General features: G+C 35.9%; 1 protein-coding gene across 7 annotated transcripts in view; it reads right to left on the bottom strand.

Annotated features, from left to right (window-relative positions):
• The window catches only part of CPED1 (cadherin like and PC-esterase domain containing 1), a 271,966-nt gene that overhangs the window by 206,581 nt on the left and 47,524 nt on the right, over positions 1–17,861 (bottom strand). For all 7 annotated transcript variants that reach the window (XM_070264955.1, XM_023639557.2, XM_070264957.1 and 4 more), the window contains exons 4-5: positions 10,040–10,146; positions 3,827–3,902 (exon numbers count right to left, since the gene is read on the bottom strand). In XM_070264955.1, coding sequence (XP_070121056.1) covers positions 3,827–3,902; positions 10,040–10,146 — 183 coding nt within the window. The remainder of the gene's footprint in view (positions 1–3,826; positions 3,903–10,039; positions 10,147–17,861) is intronic.

Raw genomic sequence — 17,861 nt, 5'->3', positions numbered from 1 at the left:
AGAAAAAAAAAAAAGAAGCAGCTTGACAATAGATATTAGCTCAGGTGCCAATCTTTAAACAACAACAACAAAATAATAATTTCAATTATGTTATTTTAAAGCTATGTTTTATATTTGATAGTAAATATCTATAATCTTTTAAAGTCCAGTCTTGCTTAGATACAACAAAAGATTAAATTTCATCTATAGTCTCCCTTTTTCTTTATGTATTCTCATGTTACTAAAAAAATGAAGACAGAGCTAAAATGTTCAAAATACTATCTTTGAGTATAAGTGTGGGTACATTTCAAACTTCACATGAAAGCTAGTGCTCAGAGCTAAGATAAAACTATGGAAAGAATGAGTAATTGCCAAAAATTTGGCACACTCCTAACTAGGACTTCTTGGATGGTGATGCTGCATAAAAAAGAACGAACAACAACTCACTGCCCAAGTAAAACAGTTCTCTGATGTTATGATTTGTACTTATACTTCAAATATGGGAAAGAAATCTTTTTTTTATCAAAAAAACAAACAATAAAAGGCAACAAAAAACACTGGCAACATGTCTGGGCCAACTAAAAATTATGAAACTTTTTTTGTCAAAAGGTAAAGCATTAAATGGCAAGATAAAAATAAATCTTCGTGCTAGCCAGTAAAAATTCCATGGATTTGTTCCTTTCAATGTGAGTCACAAGTCTAATGGCAGGTACACTCTGTTTGGCTATGGAACAGAACAGACTGTGTTAGTCTTACATGCTGTCTTCAAACACTCCTTTACATCCGGCCCAAACTCTTTGTCCTGCCACACTCGCAGGGTTTCAACCACATTTACCAGCATGATCATCCTTCCTTTCTTAGCATCCCTGTCTTTACCTACTGCTTAAGATAAAACCTGGGGCACGTGTCTCTATGGGAAAACGGCACAGTGGAATCATGGATTCTCGGCATTACTGATCATTGCCAAATGTATTTTTATAGATAAGAATACTAAAGCATAATTAGGCTTTAAATCTTGCTCAGAATTATACACTGAGAAGCTTCACAGCTAGACCTTGTCAAGCATTCTTCTCTGAAACTGTTGATAGACACTTCTCCAGGCATCTTTTATATTTCTGCACATTTTGCAAACAGAGGCACTGACCATCTTTGTTTTGAATTATGTTTTCAAGGATATTTATATAGCAGATAGCCTTGAAAGATAGAGATGGTGCCTCACTCCAGAGCAAAGAGAAGGTTTTGGCCACTATAACAAAAATAATGTCTTCCTCTGCGGCAAAGGGTAGGCATGCTCACTGCTCATTATAAAATATTCAAACTCCCTAAGCTCAGAGTTCCTCTGCTGAACTGCAAACCACTAAGTATACAAGTGTCACCTAGCTCTCTTCACATCACCCTGTGGGAACTGGGATTCAGTGAACAGGTGCAAATGCTGATAGTCCGCCTACTGCTATTGCTGTAAATAATAAAGTCCTTTGTCTCTGACCCAGAAGTCTCATGTCTTCTGCCAGCACCCATGAAACTGTGGGAGGCTGACTTGTGAGGTTGGAAGCAGAGTGAAATCTCAGACCATTCACAGTTTTTGACAGAAACATAAAATCATAGTAAGAGTCAATCATATACAGAGAGAAAATATTAGGTATTGAGAGGTCTGTTGCTTGATGTTTCGAATCTAGGATGATCCAGTTATGATTTTGTGAGTATTATGTGTTAGGCATAATATATAATATTCTTTATTCTTCAAATCAAATTATATACACACAATTATACACACACCTATAGACTCTACTTTATTTTCAAAATTAAATCTATGAAATGGCTCTCATTAACTTCACTTTATAGATTAAAAACCAAAAGTAAAAACCAACAGCAGCCTGAAGTTAAGTCATATAGCTATCAGGGGGCAGAGCTAAAATCTCTAGTTTCAAAATTTGCGTTTTGCCTACCTACAGATGAAACATAGCTTAAAATGACACGGCCATTTTGGCTTTAAATAAAATGCCTAAATTATTTAGTATTATGCTTAGTTTTACTATCTTACCTTTTTAATAGTACTATATACTTAGATACTGACATGTTGCTATCTAATCTGTATGCAAAATTAAATATTCAGTATTCACAATAAATAAAATGTTTTGATCTCGTGAATACTGAGTTTATATTATACACTATATATTCCTAACAAAAGTCTACAACAAAAGCTATTGTTTAAAAGCTTAAATCATAAAATAATGCTGAGACATAGTCCTTTAAAGCTACACATCTAAGAAATTGTCAGCTAGAAAAAGATAACATGACAGGAGAAATAATTCCGCTTAAAAGGGCGTATATCCTGTAAAACTATCTTATTGGTCATACAGATAAATAGAAAATTAACACACTACCCAGAGTGGAGAAAGGACTACATATGTCTAGAACGCATAGATGTTCTTGAGAATAAAAAATGTTTGAAGCAAAAGGAGACATAAAAAAACTTTACAATTTTATGGAAGCAAAATATAAAATTTAAACTTATCCAAAAGTTTTTTGGGGAATTTTTTAAACCGGTAATCCATTTCTGGCTATCAACGGTCTTTCACTCCTGTGACTCTATTCTGCTAGCTCCAATGCCAACGAAACAATGTTCTGAGTCAACCATGTGGAAATGTAAAGAGCAACAAAGAAAAACATACTTAAAAATATGTAGGTTCTATTCAAAACATAAACAAATTTTTTTCAAATTGCCTTAACTGGATTTATAGATATTAATAACGTATTAATGAAAAATAATTTTTTACTTGCTCCTCACAAAAACATTACTTTTTTTTGTAAAATAAAAAACTACCCAGCTGACATTTACAAAAAACAAAAACAAAATTTAGAGGTATGGAGTCAGTTACAATTGTGGTAAAACAATAACTACAAAACCAGGTTTATGTCTCTGATTTATTTTAGACGAGAATCTTAAATTGAAAGTTTAATTGCTGATTCATTTTTATTTTATTTTAATCCTTGGTAAATGACAGTAGGAGACTACAGTCTTTATAATGACACATGCCAATGTGGTTTATGTTGGTGTGGAAGTAGAAATCCTATGGAAAAGCTGATGGGTTAAGATATCATGTTTCTGATTCCACTAGGACACATACACACACACACAAAACAGAATTAAAGCTTTGCAGATCCAAATTTTAATTATATAGTGAAATACTTTCTAGGGCCATAAGCTATTAAATATCAAATGGGTTTTAAACAAGACATTTGAGGAACCCTTTCCCTGATGGGTTTTAAAGCAGGCTATAATTTCATCCATGAAGAGCCATATACCATCTGATGGTTTTTTCCCACTCTGGGAATCTATGAGGAAACTGGAGATGGTCACTTTTTGTCCCAAATTTCTAATATTGTCAAGACATAGAATTTACTCCTCTTATTCTGTCTTAAATATGCAGTCAAATTGAGAGGATTTCAGATAGAAGCAACAAATCTGTTACTATCAGATTCAACTAATCATGAAGAAATATATTTTTTAAAAACCTCAAGTTTGATATAATTAAGAATACTTCAATAATTGTTTTCCAAATAAAACAGCAATTATTTTAAAGACAAACACAAAGGAAGACAAGGAACATTCATCTAGAAAGTTAGGGGGCAAAACCAAAAGAAAGAATATCAGTGTCATGCTTGTATTCCTTACTATCAAAGTCTTCCCATTGGCAAAACCTTGTGGATTCTGGAAGATTTGTGATAGTGGAATTGATAGACAAAGGAGCTAAATATGCTGATCTGAGGTTTCATTAGTTGGTGTCTGCTGACGAAGCCTACATAGCTCACTCATTTGTGTATAAGGAAGCAAACTAAAGATTACCTGGAAATCTCCTAATTATTTGACATAATCCTTCCTTTCTGCAAAGTTGATGCTGCACTTCTGGTAATATGTTTACCTGAAAGGAAAGAAAAAGATTCTAGTGAGTTAGGCATCCAAGAATGCTAAAGGCAAGGAAACGCAAAAAACCCAGAGGGCATGGATGTGAAGTACTGTCTACACCATCCACACCATACTTTCAAATCTCTGCAAGCCAACATTCAAATCCAGAAAAATAACGTGGCTCATTTGATAGCATAAAATAAAAACTTGTTCTTAGAAATCTTCAAAATATTTGGGAATATTTTGAAAACTTCAATATATTTCAAAACCATGACATTTGCTAGGAATAAAAGTAAATACTTATGTTCTTATGGCAAATAGAGTACCACAAATAACTTGATAGTTGCAAATTTTGCTTTGGAAAAAAAATAGCACTAAACATAACCTCAAAGTCAACTAAACTCCAAAGTTGCAAAGACCCTCAGTGATTTGAATCACATAGATATTTAGCGGAAATTTAGTGCTAAACCTGTTTCAAAACTTCATATATAATCTTCACTTCATACTGAAAGGCATTATTGCATCCAAATATAAAATCCAGTCACCACAAAACTATTTCAACAAAAATTTGTTGTTAGAAAGCTTCATAAATGTTATCATAAATTCAAATATAGATTTTAACTTATAAAGTAGAGAAAAGATACAAACAAGCTTAACTCTCTCCTCTTCTGAATATACAGGTTGATTAATTGGCCATTATCAACTAACTCTCCAAAATAATACCAAATATGGTAAAGCCTTGTTAAAACCAACAGAAAGAGATCAGTGTAAATAGGCTTGAAAATCAGAAGCATTTTTGAGCTCTTTTGATTATTTTCAAATTACTCTAAACTAATTGTTTAGAACTAAACTAAGTGATTACTCTAAACTAATGAAGTATTATAGCTTCTCCACTGTGTCCTACTGGCATGACGAGATAAACAGAACTCAGCTGCAGTTGGAGAAGAGAGGGAACCAGAAACAGGTTGTAGTCTCACTGCTGGCACTTAACAGAATCGTAACCTTGAGCACATCACTTTGCTTCTCTTTTTCAACTTCTCCATTTGTAAAATAATGCATTTAGAGCCTTTAGTCTCTACGTTCCACTTCTGCTCTAAGATTTTATCAATTCAGCAATTCAATCATAAGTTGTAGTTTTAAAAAAATGATTCATATAAGTGCTTTGAAACAGTGCATCGATTAAATATTCTCCAACACTTGCAATCTTCTTAACTCTATTAATTTATTCAGTAAACAGTAAACTTCTGCCCAGGTCATGTATGAATGAAGCCTGCGCTTCAGCAGAACTCACTCTTGTGAATCAGCACTAGCAACATTCCTAAATACTCCATTTTGAATGTCTACAAAGACACCAAAGTCTGAGTCACTTACATTCTTACTGAGCTGGGAATTGAGAAAAGACTCTAAGTCTAGTGCACTTTAGATTTTAGGGATGTCTACGTTTCTTAAACTCAAGAGTGAGAAAGTTCAGAGGCTAAATGTGGGAAAAGAAGAAAAGCTTTCATCAAGTCCTGAAGTTTTCCATTAAAAATTCCTAAATAGGCTGGAAGGAAGGGACAGAATACTGCAAAAGTACAGGGAATCCATAACAGAGGTTTGGAGTTGTTTTCTTTTTAAGATAGTGCACAAGGAACTCTTCTAAATTAGACTATGAAAAGCTTCAAAAGTCAATAAACTTGAACCATTTTCCCCCTGACAAGGCAAAATCACTCAGTTGCTATTGATTAAATAGAATCTTTAATAATAGAAGGACCCAGAAAGAGAACCAGCATTAGGTAAGTGACATTAAGGCTATGTACTGATGCAGGTCCAGTTTAAAACCTTCTCCCACTTCTGGAAGGGCTCAGAGCAAATGTGCTGTCATTGCAGATGCTTAGAGCATCCTGGTTATGCTGTCCCGTCCTCCACACACTGAAAGGACTAGAAGAGTCTTGGTAAAATGGATAACAATAACTGAAGTAATGAGCCAGAAGAATTTCTGTAGATGCTGCAAAGAAGTGTACAGCTTGCATGGGTTTCACACAAAAGGGAAGGTTGCTGTGTCTTATCAGAGAGATGACTTTTCAGGCAAGACCTTGGATCAGAAAGATGAACTGACTCAGGATCAACAAAGCACTTGCTTCATAAAACCAGAGCCAAGCCAAGGGAAGTAACTGCTCTCATCCTCCCGCCTCCTGTTTCCCCATCCTCCATCCAATGACCTTTTCCTGTGCTCTTTCCTCCAAAGCACATCTTTGGAATTCACAGAGTTGCAACAGATGATAAAACTGTGATGACACATGACATCAGAAATATCATCCCCATTCTACTATGGAACTGAGCACCAAACTAGGCAGTTAAACTGAATAACTCAGCACAAATAAACACATTCAAGGGCTGTGGGTCATACAGATATGGTAAATCAAGTGTGTTACACATGCTTTAACTTTTTAATTGTCAAACCTAATAATGCTCTTCTATATCCTAGTGCTTTTCATTCTTATTTTTATGTGCATCATAAAATATATAAGATTTGCATGATTATCGAGCAGAATATCATCAAAGAAATTTTAACTTGGAATAGCTGGCTTTTATAGGATGAGCTTCTCCAGTTTGACACTGCAATAATTTTTTTTAACAGGCTTTATTTTTTCAGTTTTAGGTTAATTTTAGGGTCACAATAAAATTGAGCAGAAGGTCCAGAAATTTCCCATATACCCACTACCCCCACATATGCACAGTCTCCTCCATTATCAACATCCCCCACCAGAGCTGTACATTTGTTATACTTAATGAATCTACTCTGACATATCATTATCACCCAAATGGTCTTTTATATACCAATTTTATATAGGAATTTTGTATTCGATTTGAATGCTTAATATACATACATATGTGTGTGTGTTTTATAGACTGCTGTTTTTCTTGGCCTAAAACTTTTCATATCTTTCTAAGGATTAGAGTGCATATAAAAAATAATAATGATATTTGATCCCTGGGCTATTTCTGAGATCAAATTGGGAGAAAGAAAATGTACATTTAAAAAGATTTCAATCCCAAAGTACATTCTACAATCCTAACTTGTGGTAATCTGCATCTAAATTGTTTTTATTACATAATGTCAGAAGCAAAAGTAAAAAAAATCATTCTTATTTTGAGACATATTTCACTAATAAGAGCATCAGTATAATATTAATTATAAATATTTGGAAAGCGTTTGTAAATCAAAAAATAAAACTACAGTAATAACATTAACTCATTAAAAGGAGTAGACATTTTAGTTTGGAGTATTTACAAAGTGTAAGAAAGCATCCAAGGAATAAAATTTTTTTAGTCAGTCATGAGCATTGAGAGTGACATATACTTCACATTGTATCTAAGAGAACTGCTCCTTTTTTTCATTATATATGCACAGATGTACATATCTTTTATTTTATCAAAAATAAGACCTTCTCTGGAAGCTGTTCAGTATCATCCATAAGGAAGAGAATTAATGACAATAAAAGAACCAGCTAATCAAAGAAAAAAAACAGTCTTCTTATCCCCCATGTCTCTCATGTGCAATTATCATTCCATCATATGCACCTGAAAATGTCCTAGCATGCTTTAAAACAAGAGCCATTTCAGTAGTTCTCAAGGCTGCAAGTACTAAACCGGCATCCTGGTTGAGGAAGTGCTAGTCCTACAAACAGTTAGAGCTAGAAAGGAATCCCTCTGCTCTTGAAACACTACAGCCCGTCCATTACAGGTGAGATAGAGCCCCAGTTATTAACCTTAACGTTACCCCAAATACTGGACCTCACGTCACTTTCAGCATCACATGGACCAATACAGTTTTAAATTTACATTACTCTCCTCCTGAATAGACAAACTCCTGGCCATTCATTTTCTAGAACAGATCTTATGATCATTTTCATTAAGCACTTATGTTCCAAAGCTCTGATGTGATTACTAATCTTACTAATTTGAGCAGGTGCCCTTTCTTTGTTCATTCTTAGATCATTGACAATACTACAACTTTCCCAAGAAATTTGAAGCAACTTCTGTTTGGAATATTTATGTTTACATAAATAAGTCATGGCTCATAAAACTTCAAATTATTCGGGCTCCAAAGTGATAGTTATCCAACATGTATTGTTTAATATTTATGTATTCTTTAAGAATATTCATTAGAATAGGCTGTAAGTGCAGTAGCTAAATATTTATTTTCAAAGATTCTATAGTAATATGGCTAAGAAAACTAAATTTGAAGTCAGACTTCCTGATTTGAAGCCTGGTTGCTTCATTTATTAGCTATGAGGCCTTAGGGAATTTTCTTAACCTCCTTGTGCTTCTGTCTCCTCATATGTAAAGAACGAAGATAAATTTAATAAGTAAGCACTTAGAATGGTGCCTGGCACCAATAGGAGGTCTTGGCAGGAGAATGAAGAGCAGGAGTAGAGAGAGATTGAGTACTTACCTTCCCAGCTTCCTCTCTGCAGGGCTACGATTTGGCAATGCCTACATTCTCCTAAGTTTATAGCTCCTTTCCAGCGACCTCTCCTTCCTGGCTCCAGCTCTTATTAGGTTTTGCTACACCATTTCTTCTACATATCCTTCTTCAGACTGAAGGTAGTAAACTCTCATGATGTTGCTGGTCTCTGATGTCCCTAATCTTTTTTGTTTCTCTTGTCCTGCCAAAACCTCTGTAGAGAGCTCTTTCATTAGTTTTTCTTCAGTTAAACTCTTTCGAGTATGGCATTTGTTTCCTACTGGGAGGCTGACTGAGACACACAGGAAATATTGTAGACTTTATTCTACAGTTGATGAGAACCCATTCAAGATTTTAAGCACATGAGTAACCAGTTTAGTTCAGCATTTCATATTTGTCACTCTGATAACCATGAGCAGGATGGATTTCAGGGGTAAAATACTTGCTTCAGAAAAATCAGTGAGGAGAATTCAGCCATAGTCCTGGTAAGATATGGTGATTGTCCGACCGGAATAAAGGTAGTAAGTACAGATATTTGAGAAATATTTAGGAGTTAAATTCCTTAGTATTGGTGATTGATAGAAGGCAGATGACAAGGGAGAGGAAGGGCTCAAGGTGAAGGCCAGATTTCTATCTTAGGAGGTGACAGAGCAGTTGATCAAGCTTATGACCAACAGAACGGAAGTTCCGTGGAGCATCTGAACGCAAGAGGAGCAGTGAATTTACTGGGGAAAACACGAGTTCGTCTTCTCCATGTTGAGTTTGAAGCATCTGTGTGACATATAAAGGGAGATGTTCAACAGGCGGTTACATATGCAAGCCCAAAGCCTGGGAAGGTGCTTTGAACTTTAGATGTAGATTTGGGAATCATCCATGACAAATGGTAGTTGAAAGTTTGAGAGTCGTATTGGGGAACACACGCATTTAAAGACTGGGCAAAGGAAAGGTGGGTGTCAAGAAAACTGAAGGAATGGCCAAAGACATGCAAGAGGAACCAAAAGAAAGTGCTCAGCCCAAAGGCCAGGGGAGTGAAGAGTTAGAAGGAGGAAGGAGTTATCCAGACTGTCAATTGTAGAAATAGCGGATGATCAGGGTAGCTACTAAAAACTCTTTTACTACTGAAAAATAACTATTGGTTTTGACACTTTTCACACTTGTTATAGGTATCAAAAATAGAGCATTTGTAAATTTTCCAGCACAGTGACTAGCACACTGTAGGCATTTGATAATTTTTAGTTAACTTTTATAAAAGCATTTATAAAAGTTCACACAAAATAGTAAATATTGGATGTCAATTTTAAAAGTTATAAGAAATTATATAAATTTTATTGTAATTCAGGATACCAGGTTAAGTTTGAAAAAGTCAAAACACTGATCTAGAAAATAGAGGCTTTGCTACTTTGAATGAATATGTGGCTAGGGTAAGGAACAATCCATAGGCTAGAGACTTCTAGATCAATTTTTAGGTCCTATTGGGTAAAACTGGGTCCTTATTGTTAACTGCTGAAGTTGAGGGGGATCCTATCAAACAACAAATGGCGACCATTTTATGGTAAAGTGTATAAGCATGAGCACTGGAAATTTCTCCTAAGATGTAATAGTTCCTATTTTGCAAGACTGCTTTTTTTAACATAATAGACCAAAAAATACTGGTGTCAATAGGGCTGATAAAATCTGTGCACATTTTGAAAAAGAACATTTACCTTTTGATGTAAACCTAACTGGCAGATGTCCTCCTTGGATATGCAGGGTTTTCCACCAGTTTTCCTAGAAGACAGGCAAATGAGCAGATCCCAAGAGCCCAAATCACCTAATAGCAAAAGAGTATTGAAAAACAAATAATTTTTGTCAGATCTTTTAAAGACATGATTTACTTCTTCAGATTAAAAAATACAATTATTTAAATCCTAAAAGACAAGTAACAATGATTTTGGATATATTTAAAAGAAAAGTCAGGGGCTGGCCAGGTGGCTTAGTGGTTAAGTTTACATGCTCCACTTCGGTATCCTGCAGTTCACAGGTTCAGATCCTGGGAACGGACCTACACACCACACATCAAGCCATGCTGTGGCAGCATCCCACATACAAAATAGAGGAAGGTTGTGACAGGTGTTAGCTCAACGACAATCTTCCTCAAGCAAAAGGAGGAAGATTGGCAACAGATGTTAACAGATGTTAGCTCAGGGCCAATCTTCCTCACCAAAAATAAAAATTAAAAAATAAAAGTCAGCATTCAAAGTAACTAAAATTAACTTTTTAAATTTACCAGACCTAACATTTTTATATATAGTATTGTATCCTTGGGAAAATTCAATTATTTGAAGTGATATCATAAAATTCCTTTGAAAGACTAAAATTAGAATGTTTCAAGTCACTAATTTTGTAAAGTTATAGTCTTATTTGGAGACCGGGAGAAAAGAAGATTATAAAGTCTTTTAAGATAGGAGATAGCAGTGAAATCAAATAATGATAAGAAGTCAAACTACCAAATATTTTGTTCTGGGCTTCGGTATCACCATTACCATTACTATTCACAGATCTTAAACATTGAATATACTTTTATATGAATTCTTACAGAGAAAAAGTTGTGGAGGACAGAAAATAAAATTCAATGAAAAATTTACAAGACAGGTTTTGTCTAAAAGGAATTTGTGGTCTAGTTGTAAACAGCAGAGTTGAGTTTAAAATACAGAGTATAACATGGACCAAAGCAAAGGACATTTCAGCTACTTCACCAAGGGCAAAGCGCAAAGCTCTGTGCCAAAAACTCCTAGTAACTTGTCAAAATAATCTCAGAAGAGTACATTCTTACGCAATATTCAAACACTTTAAAATTAACATTTGTGTGTATACATGGGTTTATTTTCCCTTATTCTCTTTGATTTATTTATATAAATTTTTATCAATGTGCCTTGCATGTAATTGGTACCTTATAATAATTTTTTTCCTTTGTTTTTTTTTTCTTTTTGTGAGGAAGATTGGCCCTGAACTAACATCTATTGCCAATTTTCCTCTTTTTGCTTGAGGAAGATTGTCGCTGAGCTAACATCTGTGCCAATCTCCTATTTTGCATGTGGGACACCACCACAGCATGGCTTGATGAGCGGTGTGTAGGTCCATGCCCAAGATCCGAACCTGCAAACCCCAGGCCACTGAAGTGGAGCACGCGAACTTAACCACTACGCCACTGGGCCAGCCCTGGTACCTTATAATTATTTGTTAAATGAATGAATGAATAACTAGCCCATGATAGGGTAGTAAACACATTACTTCAGAGAGGATATAGAAATAGGTATCTCAAAAATAACCAGAAAAGAACACTAAGCAATGGATAAAAGAATTGGTATTACTTGAGAAACTACCCCCATCTCGGATGGAAATCCAGTTAAAAAAGAATTAAGCAATTTCTGTACACATGCGTCTTTTGTTGGCCAATCTTGAGATAATGTTCCTTCAAGTAACTATTTATGGCAGGCCTCCCAAGTAATCTCCCTAGGTATTAATGGCTTCTAGAAAGCTGGAAAATAACAAATCTTTCCAAAGCCTGTCTTTTAAAAATTTCCCAGAAGAATTTCTCACTTGAGAGCATAATGCTGTCAAAGAAAGGCCTTATGGCAGGGAAGATTGAAAAAAGATCGATACGAAAGAGTAATCTACAATTAGTAAAGAAAATTTCACTCCCCACTAATCAAGTTCTTTTCCATTTGACAAGCCCTGTGCTGTCTGAGCTATTGGTTTCTCCGTAATTGTCCTGTTGTTAGAAGGCAAACCTCTCTGCTGAACAAAAGGATTCAGACAACTGAACTCAAGGTAACATCTGAGCTATTGAGTTTCTCTGTTTGCTTGATGTATCGCAAGATGCTCGAAGATAGCACAATAGTTCAAAGGGACAAGGAGAAACGATGCAGGCAGGTTGTGGGTGGGAGAAATCGCTCCATGTAAGAGCCATCAGGCCTTAGGCTTCAAGGGTCTACTCTGTTTCACGCACCCTCACTTTCAAGAAACTACAAATGATTCCTACAGTCAAAACCAAATACTCTATGATGATTCCAGTACTTTATTTTAAATGTGCATCTGGCATTTTCAGCCAAAATCTTTTGATACGGATTCAGTGTGAAAACACAAAGACTTTCATTCAATATTATTTCTAGCCCAGGAAACATTAAAACCCTAGAAGCAACCTTCTGTTATAATATATGCAACTAAATATTTTAAGAAGATAAAGATACGCAAAGAGAGAATTTCAAATCACAGACTGTATTGTTTGGGTGTTAAAAACAGAGTACGTTTTATATTCCTCCAAGTCTGAGGCAGGCTCCCTTGACTACCCAAGGCACATACATAATTTTGAGATTCGATAGAAAAAAATATATATTTAAGCCATAAATGTTTAAAAGTGGAAGACATGTTTAAATAATTCAAAGCATTCAATTTACTAAGAACCTTCTATGAGCAGAACATTGTACTAGAAATACAAAAGTAAATAGCAAAAAAAAAAGAGCAGTCACTGCCCTTAGCAATCTATTTGAAGAATCTAAACATTAAAAAGAATTGAGGATAACTTATAAAGCATATCACACAGTTTCCTGACATTCATAAGGGTAACCCCTCATCTCTCAAAAATATTTAATTAATATTTTGAATTAAAAATTAATATTTCAAAAAACTCTATAGCACATACATTTCCCCTGAACATCAAGTATAACTGAAAATTTCACGTGATCTTCTCATATACTTCATGTCTAATTCTTGCTACTATGGTCTGAAAAACGCTAATTGTTTCCACTCAAAATTCCTTTTATCTTCCCTGAATTCTACCTCAAACTTCCAAACCTCTGTTTTCTGGTTAAATATTTAGTAGACCTTTTCATTTTCTCTTCATTTCTATCTCCAGCCTTAGAAGTCAACTTGCTCTCACCACTCCCACAGCCCTTTTTATAGAAAAATCTTGATTTGTTTCACAAGAGGTACTATGTACTCAAACTTGGTTTTGAAAAGCCCAAAAGCCACATTGAAATGTAGAAACTGGGCAGAGAACAAAACACATTCCTAGCTAAGTAAGTCACATTCAGAAGTCAACCTTGGAGCATTTGGGATGCAAATTTGTGCCTCAGCAAAATTACAAATTACTATATATTATGGAGCTTTGAGGCCAGGCTGAGCTGGTTGAAATCACGAGTGTTTAGTAAGCAAATGCCCAGGGCGTATAGCAGAGATTGCAAACCACAGGCACACAGGGAGAGTCAAGCCCACATATGGGGTGCATTTGGCCTGCACAGTGTTTGTTTTGTTTTTGTTTTTAATTTTAAGTATTTAACAAAATGCAAATGCCAGTACAATTCACATAAACATCCAGAATTCAGCCCTCATTTGAAAACTTGGAAGCTCTGGTAACACGAGGTCCGTATCCTACAAGGCAGCCACCGGCTGGAGCTGACTACAGCTTCCCACATGTTCTCCAGTTTGCCATAAGTGGCCACGCCTGGTCCTAACTCTGAATGGGCTCTGCCACTAGTAGCAGCAAACAGCCCTAGACCTGGTGAAACACTGATGTGTCAGTTTTCCATGAATTGCTCATTCAGCAAGTTGATGTTCCATATTTTAGCTTTTAATGAATCAGACTTGTTCATTAGGTAAATTGGTTTTGTTGAGATGACTCTAAGCAAATTGATACGTGGTCAGTTGGTCTTAAAAGGATGTCTGAACATACCGTTTGATATCCAGATTTGGCCGTGCTCTCCCACAAGGTTGAGTAAGGTCACTTCAACTCCAAAGACATTTTATTAGCTATGTTAAAGTTAGCAAGGGCTGAAATGTGGTCTCTTAGAGTTCTTCATTCTCTCAGAAGCCTGGAAAAATCAAGCGTGACCTGTGGCCGTCTTTTTCACTTATGTCTCTTCTCTCCAGCTGGATTGCTAAAGTGGCCCAGGTTCCACTTCTAGGTGGGCCTGCCCTCATCTCTCTCTTGTTCACACTCTCTCTTTGGACTCTTTTCCACACTGAGCCTGTCTCAGGGCTGTTGCCACAATTATAATTGGCCTAGGACAGGCTCTTTCTCGGCTTTGGGGCAAACATTCTTAGTGTTGGTCTTACTCGATTTGTTTCTTCCACCCTCAGAAGGTTGACATTAGGGTCTAACAGCTGAGAAATCAGATTTGGATTTGGGAAAAAGCAGGCAAAGCAGGCCCTGGCCAATTTTGGTGGTAGCTTCTTAGGTTTGGCTGGCATAAGGGAAAGCGGAACTTTATGTGATTCAGCCTAGCTCTTTAGAATCCTACACTAGGATTTGGGTGCCACAGCCACACTAGTACATAAGTAGAAGAAGTAGTGATAGTAGTAGTAGGAGCAGTAATGATGTCAACAGCTAGGGGTTCCTGAACATTTATAATATGCAAGGGACTGTTCCAAGGATTTCTATGAATTCATTTAGTCCACACAATAAGGACCCCACTGGATTTGATTATTCTGTTTTTTAAAATGCACAGAAAGGCTAAATAACTTGCCCAAGGTCAGCCATCTAGTTAGTAGTGAATACGAGAAGTCTAGCTCTAGAGGCCATGTTCACGACTATTACATCATCATCCCTTCAAAAAACAGGGAGGTAACAGAGAAACTTAGCTTTCGATGCCTTATGTTTATTAATTTATGCAGAACTTCCAACAACACTGTGGGGTAGAAACGATTATTACACAGACTATACAAGAGAGGGAACTGAGACAGAGAGGAATTATCTAGCTTTGGTATTTTTCCAATTACTGTCCAGTGCATCTATTTTCCTTTGGAAGCTTGGAGGAAAAAACGACTATAACAGGTGTAAACCAGGCACTCCTAGACCCTCGCTGAGCAATCACTTCCCAAAACATTATTGGCAATACCACTGGTAAAGTTAAATTTTCACATATAAAGGGAGGCAGTAATGAACTGCACATGTACTCAGGAACTATAAATATAAACCTGCCCCCTACCTACTTTTAAAAAGAAATCTCCAAAACTTTCTTAGGTTCTTTGATGGTTAAAATAATTTCTTTCCCTGTCACAAAGAAGCCAGAGCAGGACTAGCTCCTGGATTGGGCTCGTTAAGCCCTTGAATAGAGAGGTCATGGGGCATAGTTCTAGGAAAACAGGATGGAGATGTTCCATTTGCCATCTCAAAATTAGAAAAACACGAACAATCTACAGGCGTCTCTCCGTAAACTGTGAAACCAAATTGCTGCTAACACCGCTCACTGTCATGTCTCCACAGTGTTGGTTCTGGAAACCAGGAAGACCCCAAAGACAATTTTAGAAGGAGTTGTTAGGGTCCAGATTTATGAATGCAGATATGAAATAGCCCTGATTGTAGTTTTTATCCTTCTCTAAGTGTTCTCAGAAACCAGCTAACATCTCACTGTTAAAAGTAAGAGCTATGTTTAAAGGTTTCTGTTCTTGTTTTTGTTTTAATCCAGCATCTGCCCTAAGGAGTGAAGCTGCCTTAGAATATTTCCAGTCTCTCACAGGCAGGCTGCCACATAAAGCAAACAATCATTTCCTGACTCTCAAATGCCTCCCTCATTGAGAAAGTCTACCAAATCAGTAATTCAATCCAGAGAACAGCCGAGAGCTCTGAGATAGCATCGTTCACAAGATGCTGTTTATTCTCAAGGAATCACAACTTCGATTTTCTACCACATCGTATAAAACCTAAGAATATTAAGTCTATTTCTCCTTTATTTTTCTCCATAGCATTTATCATCATCTGCCAGACTTATATATTTCTTGCCTATTTGTTTATTATCTGTCTCTCCCCATTTGGATGTAAGCTCCATAAGGACAGGACTTTGTCTCTTGTTCATTGCTGTATTCTCAGTACCTACCACAATGGCTGGGATGTAAGAAGCCTTCATTACATATTTGTTAAATGCACAGATGAATGAATAACCGAATGTGAGCAGCAGACTACTAGTTAGAACTCAGTAAAAAGTCAGCATGTTGAAATGCTTTCGTAGGAATTAAAAATAGAAGAATAGTGAGAAAAACATTAAGGTACTTTTTAAAAAAGGACATAAATATATATTTTGGTTCTTAACTAGAAAGGATGAGGGAGGAGAAGTAAACATAAGAAAAGCAAAGTTAACCATTGGTTGTGTTTAAAGAAATTACAAAAAAAAAAATAGCCAATTCCAAGTGCTTTACTTACTGGAAACTTTTCTGTGAACACATACATTAGATTGAAGCAAAAAGGATTTATTAAGTATGGCTTGGAAAATAAACTTGTCCAAGAGCTTTCAGGCTACATTGCTACAAAAGCCAAACCTCATTTACTTATTCACAGTATTAGACTATCCTAATCTATGAGGATACAACCAGGGTGATTTTCTAAAATTTGTTTTCTTTTAGCATGAAATACTGAAGATGTTTAACTTTTTTTTTTAAGATTTTATTTTTCCTTTTCCTCCCAAAGCCCCCCAGTACATAGTTGTATATTTTTAGTTGTGGGTCCTTCTAGTTGTGGCATGTGAGATGCCTCCTCAGCATGGCTTGACGAGCGGTGCCATGTTCACACCCAGGATTCGAACCGGCGAAACCCTGGGCCACTGAAGCAGAGTGCACGAACTTAACCACTTGGCCATGGGGCCAGCCCAGATGCTTAATTTTTAAATAATACAAAATATCCCTTTATGATACAGCATGAGGATATTTGATATGTTCACTGCTTCATTTGTATATCCTTCTCTGCACAACTAGATTATAAGATTCTTATTGAAGAACAAAGTCTTACTTTCTCTGTATCCATCTTTTACCAGAATTAGTAGATGATGTTATATTCACAAACATATTAACTCATTGATGATAAATTAGGTTCTAGACTTGATTCCACTACAAGACTATTTGGATATAAATTAGCCATTGCAAATACCTATACCTTTTCCTGAATCTTTCAAGTTGCATTAACCAGTTCCCTTAACTGTACTCTTAATAAGGTGGATCTACAGAACAATAACATAGCACCAATAGCTAATTTTATTCATTGCTTTTCTTTAAGGACAAAAAGCATTCACTTTCTTGTATCTAACACTGATTATAGTAGACACTTAGAAGATTTTTATTGGATTGAATATTTCAATTTTCAGAATTCACTTTAAGAGAAATCATATATGCATAGAACCTTGAGATCTTCAATGAATTATATAACATGATCACAAAATCTAAGTCTGGTTCCTTCCCCGGTTATTCGCTGTTGCTTGTTATGCCTCTGGCTTTACATCCCTTAAGAGCTGATAAGGAAAACTTCGTGTTTCACCACAGAGGAATTCTAAACCATTCTCTCCCTTGATGTTCTAAATCCACACTAGGGCTCAAGCTTTCCTGTCCTAATGTCTATCCTCTTTCCACCCTATGAGAGGTTGTGAAGATCAATGGGATCATTTCTGTGAAGAGTTCTGAGCTCCTGAAATTCATCTAATCTACTCATAAACCCAAGAAAGCAATATTATGCTTAAACTATTGCAAAAGTTTAAAAAAACTCCTGCTTTGAAAAAATTTTTC

Source organism: Equus caballus, chromosome 4 (genome assembly GCF_041296265.1).
Source record: "Equus caballus isolate H_3958 breed thoroughbred chromosome 4, TB-T2T, whole genome shotgun sequence".
Taxonomy (NCBI): domain Eukaryota; kingdom Metazoa; phylum Chordata; class Mammalia; order Perissodactyla; family Equidae; genus Equus; species Equus caballus.
This window is presented reverse-complemented; position numbering and strand designations above follow the sequence as displayed.